General features: G+C 39.5%; 1 protein-coding gene across 1 annotated transcript; it reads right to left on the reverse strand.

Annotated features, from left to right (window-relative positions):
* Positions 1–1,064: 1,064 nt before the first annotated feature.
* Positions 1,065–2,132, reverse strand: LOC117930459. Its single transcript, XM_034851117.1, has 2 exons — positions 1,923–2,132; positions 1,065–1,760 (listed from the first exon to the last, which is right to left on the reverse strand). The coding sequence occupies exons 1-2, from the start codon at positions 2,130–2,132 to the stop codon at positions 1,065–1,067; spliced, it is 906 nt and encodes a 301-aa protein (XP_034707008.1).
* Positions 2,133–7,731: the final 5,599 nt, after the last annotated feature.

Below are 7,731 nucleotides of genomic sequence, written 5' to 3' on the forward strand. Positions count from 1 at the left end.
ATCTTTTGGGCATGCATTGTTAAGGTTGGTGTAATCAACACATACTCGCCACTTTCCTTCCTTTTTGGGGACTACCACTACATTTGCCAACCATTCCGGGTACTCACCTTCCTTGATGAATCCGGCGTCCAGTAACTTATCTACCTCACTCTAAATGATCTTTTGTCTATCCGGATGAAATCGTCTGACTTTTTTTCGGATAGGTCTTGATGAGTGCAAGATGTTAAGCCAGTGGGAGGCAACCGATGGGTGGATTTCAGGCATATTGGAGTGGGCCCATGCGAAAACGTCTTGGTTTTGCTGGAACATCTCTTGGATGTTTTGCGTCTCGTTGGGTTTCAAAAGGGAACTAGCATAAGTGAGACTATCTTTTCTCTTCGAGACTTGGATGGTTTGCAAAGGATTTGCCATCGGGGGATCTTTATCCGTCGGGTACTGTAATTGCTATTGGTCGGGTGCATTTGCTTGCTCTGGGGGCGGCTCACGATCGCCTCTAAACTCGACCACCCGTGCTATCTGGTAGCATTGACGGGCCGCCAACTGGCTACCATATAAATCAATCTATCCGTTTTCGGTGAGATAGCTCACCATCTGATGGTACATGGAAGGAATAGCCTTCATGTAGTGCAACCAGGTGCATCTCAAAATGGCATTGAAGGGGGATAAATCTTCCACCATCGAGAACTGCACATTAAGGGTGACTGGGCTTGCTTGGATTGGTAGCACAACATCCCCTAGGGAGGTTGTTGAGGCTCCATTGAATCCTAACAAAACCCGCCCCAGGTTATCTAGGCTAGAGGGCACGAGTCCCATTTGTTTGACTACTGATACTTGCAAAAGATCTGTCGAGCTGCTCGGGTCGACCAATATCCGTTTTACATCAAAGTCTTCAATCCTAAGAGACAGGATAAGGGCATCTCGGTGTGGGTGCAATATCCGTATGGGGTATGTTTGAGGAAAAATGATTGTCTCATCTATTGGGTGGCGCTCCCGTTGGTTAATCCGGGTTAGATGGAGTTAACACGCTCACGGACCAAAGCGGCTCGCAGCAGCCTTTGCCTCTTTCACTTGGAGTCGTACTCCTCGTCCAAGAGCCCGCCATGAATATAGTTAATCACGACCCTAGGGACGATCGGGGATGAGGGGGCTCCAGAGGCTTGACTTCGGGATGTCTCTCCTCTCCTAGCTCCTGAGCGAATGTATTGTTTTAGGTGTTTTGCTCTTATGAGCTTTTCCACCAAGTAATGGAGACTCCTACACTGCTCCGTAGAATGTTCATGCTCTTTATGATAAGCACATTTTCTGTTATGATCTCTCTTGGCTGGGTCCGCTTTGAGCGGTTTGAGCCACCTGAAGTCAAACAGCTCGCGAATCATTGGGAGAAACTTTTCGTATGACACGATAAGGGGTGTAAGCGGTGGCGAATCTAGTTGACGTTGCTCACCTTGCCTACGGTTGAGTGGCCTTTGCTGGCTCAGAGGTTTGGAGCTTCTTGCCACGTCGCTCCTGAATGGCTGTCTGGTAACCAGGATTTGTTGGGTGGCTGCGTGTATGTCATCTTCCAGCATTGAGTATTTGTTCGCGCGCCGAAACAGGTCGTCCATAGTTGTGAGAGGTTTTTTAGCTAGTGATTCGAAGAATGGTGTGCTTGGACATATGCTCCGCTTAAAAATTTGGAGGAGAACATCCATGTTGTAGGATTCTACTTGCAGTACAGCTTGTCCAAATTGTTTCACAAACTCCCTTAGGGATTCATTTTCCTGCATTTTTATGTTTTGCAAGGTGCTAATATTATCTTTATGTCGCGTGGAGCATAGGTATTGTCCCACAAAGGCTTCTGATAGATCTCGGAAGTTATCAACAAAATTTATAGAGTTGATGAAACCATAGAGGGCTTAGCCTTGGAGGCTGGCGGGGAACACCTTGCAGAACAACGCGTAATTCCCTATGTCGAGAGTCATGAGTTGTCGGTAGTGCATGATGTGATCAAACAGATCGTTAGATCCGTCATACGCGGAAAATTTTGGCATGAGAAAACCTCTTGGGGGCTCGTAATTGATAATACGATAGCTAAAAGGCGTGGAGAGCATGTCGTCCAATCGCCTACTAATGGTGCCCGGGAGGGGGCTCATTTGCTGAATTTCCTCCGACTTGTTGTAGTGCTAGGCTTGGGGGATTGCCTTATGTGATAGGTGCGGCTGAGGGACTAGGATATGTCTTCCGGGTCGCGGCTGCATGTGGCCTATCCTTACCAAGTACTTGCGGTCACAACCTCGCACGTATTGCATAAGATAACTGGGATCTCTTGTCGTGTTGTCTCTTTGATGAGACACGAAGTCCGAGCTTTCATCCTACGGAGCGTGATACATAGGTAAGGGTCATTAGTTAGGCCGCTCACCGCACATATCAAGAGCGATCTCTGCGATCCCAAGATACGTAGCCTTCTGATTATGTCTAGAGTTTGTCCCTTGGCCTCTCGGTTGTTGGTCGCGAGGAGGTCCTAAGGATGAAACCTGGATTCTTAACACATTGTTTTCTTCCCTAAGCTTCCTCTTTTCCTAGAGCAGGGCCTGCACTTGCCGCTCGCTTTCCAGCTGTCGTTTTTCCATGCTTTCGTGCCAGTCAAAATAACCCTCATCACCCATGGTTGATGAACGGCTCCTAGAGGATGTGGACATCTTCGCAAATGCTTTTCCCACAGATGACGCCAATGTTGATGCGAGGAACACCTAGAGTCGTTGTAGCTCCTTGAAGTACTCGCCCCCTCAACTGAGAACGATGCTTCCTTCCATTTCCTTGTAGAAGATGTCCGGACAGGTGGTCCGAACACACCCTCCGAAGCTTTTGTCAGTTTGGTAGCTAAGCATATTGATATTCTTGGGCATTTCTAAGGAATGCTTACCTCTCCTTTTAACTGGGTCGTCGGGGGCCTTTTATAGTGTCTGGAGCCCCGTCACTTTGAAGATGGGAAGGCTCTTTGACTTTCGCAGTCATGATGGCGCTCAAAGAGTGGTAGAACCATCATTATCCTACAGGCGGCTGACAGAGATTGTTGGGGGAGGGGGGGGGGGGGGGGCGACTTGTCCTACTTGTCTTTTCACTCTATAGGCGGCATAGGGCAGGTCATAGTAGGTTGGTATGCTTTTGGCGAAATGAGTAATGATTGCCTGCGAAATATGATCAGGGATCTTGTTTGGGACGACAACTACCAGGTCCGGACTGGACGTCCGAACAGAGGGTAGGACGTGTCACGTGTCCATCGGAGGAGTGCCTTGTGAGTCTAAGGTGGCCTACCACGTGTACGCTTAGGGGTGGTCCCTACAGGTATAAGGTCTTGGAAGAGAGTAAACAAATTCCCTCTTTTTCTTCTGTTCTTTATTTGCTCCTAGAAATTATGATCAAAAATGTTTTTTTTAACCGTTTAAAGTACTTCTAAGTGTTGGTTAAAAAAATAAAATAAAGATTTTTATTATTAAATAATTTTTTTTTATTAATTTTGTCTTCTTTTAAATCAAAATATTTATCATTAGCTCGTTCATGGAATAAAATTAAAATTCTAAATAAATAAACCCAATTTTAGTTTATTTATGGGCTTATTAAATCATTATTTATATTAAAATTGAATTTGACTAAAATTCTTTACTTTTAGTTATTTAATACAATAAAATTATAATTCAAAATAAAATCTAGTTTATTCATTTACAGGAACCAAATTTTCATTAAATGGTTAATACCAACCAAATATTACAATTAAATTTCTTTAAATTATTTTGATAGAAAAATAAAAATGATGGTGAAATTAAGGAATACATTATTTATTATTATTATTATTATTATTATGAACTATTTATGTATGTGTATAAGAATTTTTCTTTCATATTGCAATATTCCTTTGCTCTATAATTTATTTTCTTATTTTATAATACTTAATATTATGTCTGGGTATATTATCAAGATTAGTAATTTAGTACAATGATTCAAATTTGGACCCCAAAAGATTTTAATTTATCAAATATTCATTTATCCAAATTTTAATATATTAAAAAAAAATACTATCTCAAATTTTAAAAATTAAATAATTTTTAATGATATAAGATATGTCTATACTTTTTATATAAAAATTAAAAAATTTGATACAAAAATTTTTATTTAAAAAATATATATATATATATATATATATATCCCTGGAAAATCGTAATCAAAAAATTTCTTTCTAAAGTAGTGTAGTTCAAAATAAACCTTTTTAACCGTACTTCTTTATTGACTACCCCACAAAGGACCATGGAAACTAGTAACGAAAGAGATAGCATTGCCTTTGTTATATGTAAATGAGATCTATTAGTTAAACAGAGAAAGAGCAGAAGCCAGTGAAACAGGCCAGGCCCCAGTCCCTAGGATCCTGATATTGATCATTAATAAGTTGGCAATTTTCAACCATTAAAATGAGCAAATGCGTGGTTACATCATACATGTAGGAAGGCATGAACAAGGTCCGGAACGAGGAAAGACCATCTTGTAGACCCCCTTTGAGGTTGGTATACCGGGCAGCACTTGAGATAAGTGGGGGCCCTCTTTTCTCCACACCCGAAAAATCAGCTGCATGGGCATGGCAGCAGCCACACTGATGGTCAGAGACCCCATCCTTGCTGACGAGGGGAGCAGTGGAGCCGATGATGGCTTGCAGAGGAAGACACAAACAGGAAGAAAAGAAAGAGGACACCAAGAGAGGAGGAAGGAGGGAGGAAGTTTCTCGGGGGGGAGATAGAAGAAAAAGGGGGTGTTTTTTTTAGCTGGGGAGAGGCAAGCTACAGAGGAAGGTTTTAGCTTAGAGAGCAAGCTAGAGACAGAGCAGTGGACTGGGAGTCTCAGATACTTGGTTGAGAAAGGGATTCTCAGGTATGTTTCTCACTCTTCTACATCTTTTATTGAGATTTGAATACTCATGCGTTTGTTTGGGGTGGATATTGAAGGCCACTTGTTTGTTTGTTGAGGTATAACCCTGCATTTGTGCTTACCATTGTCCATCTTAATTTGTTCTGCCTCTATGGTGATCATGAGATGCTCAAGAATCATGCCCATGGTTGCATTGATGTGGTTTTCTCACTTGCTCGGAAGATTCACTGATGATTCTTGAAGTGAATTAATAGAAGTTTTTCTTTATTTGTTTGCTTTCTTTTGTGCTTTGTTTCCTTACTTTCCCCTGTTCCTAGCACCCTTCCATGGCACGCATCGGATTTCTCGTCTTTGACCTGAAGAAGTAAAGTACTGCAAGTGACATGCTCTCAGTCTCTGGGTATGAAAAGCTGTGGTTGAGTATCATGTTGGGTGTAGCCATTTTGACGAGAGCATCTTTGAGAGAAACCAGACGAAGTAGATGTTTCTTTAACACCCATTTTCCATCTATCATATCTTCTCTCTACACCACCGCCCAAAATCCACTCAAAAGCCTTCATGGAGTTCCCAATTTCGTCCATTCACGTGCATGAAGTCATGCAAAGCCTAGCCACCATTCCTAATACCCATTTCCCTCTCTCTATACCGACGCCCCAACTATCTCATTAACGTCTTTCTCACCCCACTTCCTACTTTTCATGCTTCACTTATCAATCCCTTCTCCACCAACTCATTCATTTCATACATCTCATGCTCACGTCGTTGTTCACTGTCATAGCCTAAATCATCCTTCAAATACACTTCTCATATTCCATTGTTCCCTCACATTTAACACTCATGCCCCATGCATATTCTAGTTTAACCATACTTCCATAAATCCATTTCTCTCTCATTAACCTTCACGTTTTTTTTTTACCACATATTCTCTCCCTACACCACGAATTCTCCATACCCACGGGCTCTCTTGCTTCATACAGATAGGATTAATTCACCATGTCACAACCATCCCCTTCACTTCGTTTCCATGCAACCTCATTTTTTTTCATTCCCATGCATGCACCCATAGCCATCAAACCCATTGTTTCATACCCATTTTCCTTCCCATCACCTTTTCTCTCACTAGCTCATTCCATATCACTCATCCCATGCATGCACCCATAGCCATCAAATCCATTGTTTCATACCCATTTTCCTTCCCATCACCTTTTCTCTCACTAGCTCGTTCCATATCAGTCATCCCATGCATGCACTCATAGCTATCAAACCCATTATTTCATACCCATTTTCCTTCCCATCACCTTTTCTCCCACTGGCTCGTTCCATATCACCCAATAGAATGGAATTTGGGCTTCCCACCATGCACCACTATTATTATTATTATTATTATTATTATTATTATTGGACATGGGCTTGGTGGAGATGGAGCCCAAAGCTCTTTTAATGATGGATGTGGGCTTGGGCTTGTGGATTTAGCTTTCTTTTAATGAATGGATGTGGGTTTGATGAAGAGGGAGCCTAAGGCTTCTTTTAATGAATGGACGTGGGCTTGGTGGAGATGGAGCCCAAAGCTCTTTTAATGATGGATGTGGGCTTGGGCTTGTGGATTTAGCTTTCTTTTAATGAATGGATGTGGGTTTGATGGAGAGGGAGCCCAAGGCTTCTTTTAATGAATGGACGTGGGCTTGGTGGAGATGGAGCCCAAAGCTCTTTTAATGATGGATGTGGGCTTGGGCTTGTGGATTTAGCTTTCTTTTAATGAATGGACGTGGGCTTGGTGGAGATGGAGCCCAAAGCTCTTTTAATGATGGATGTGGGCTTGGGCTTGTGGATTTAGCTTTCTTTTAATGAATGGATGTGGGCTTGATGGAGATGGAGCCCAAAGCTCTTTTAATGAATGGACTTGGGCCTATGATGGGATGAAACCCAAAGCCCTTTCAAAATCTTATTATTATTATTATTATTCTTAGTATCCTTATTATTATTAATTCAACTTTCCAAATCTTATTATTATTATTATTATTAATTCAAACTTTCAAAATCCTATTATTATTATCATTAATTAGAACTCTCAAAATCTTATTAATATTATTATTATTATTATTATTAATTCAAACTTTCAAAATCCTATTATTATTATTATTAATTCAAACTTTCAAAATCCTATTATTATTATCATTAATTAGAACTCTCGAAATTTTATTAATATTATTATTATTATTATTATTAATTCAAACTTTCAAAATCCTATTATTGTTATTATTAATTCAAACTCTCAAAATCTTGTTATTGTTATTATTATTATTAATTAGAGCTCTCAAAATCTTGTTATTATTATTATTATTATTATTATTATTAATTCAAACTTTCAAAACCTTATCATTATTATTATTATTATTAATCCAAACTTTCAAAATCCTATTATTATTATTATTAATTCAAACTCTCAAAATCTTATTATCATTACTATTATTAATTCAAACTTTCAAAACCTTATTATTATCATTATTGCTATTAATTTAAACTTTCGAAATCTCATTATTATTATTATTATTATTATTATTATTATTATTATTATTATTATTATTATTATTATTATTATCATTAATTCAAACTTTCAAAATCTTATTATTATTATTATTACGAATTCAACTTTCAAAATATATATCCCTGCAGTTTAATTCCGTAAAGTTCATTTCTCGTTTTCTTTGGCAAATTTCATTTTAATTACCGAAACTCTAATCTTTTAAATTTAATTCCCAAAATCTCCAATTTTCCAATAAACTCCAAGAATCCAGTTTTCACCCGAATAGTTCTAATTCCATTTCATTTCCTAAATAA

Source organism: Vitis riparia, chromosome 14 (assembly GCF_004353265.1).
Source record: "Vitis riparia cultivar Riparia Gloire de Montpellier isolate 1030 chromosome 14, EGFV_Vit.rip_1.0, whole genome shotgun sequence".
Classification (NCBI taxonomy): domain Eukaryota; kingdom Viridiplantae; phylum Streptophyta; class Magnoliopsida; order Vitales; family Vitaceae; genus Vitis; species Vitis riparia.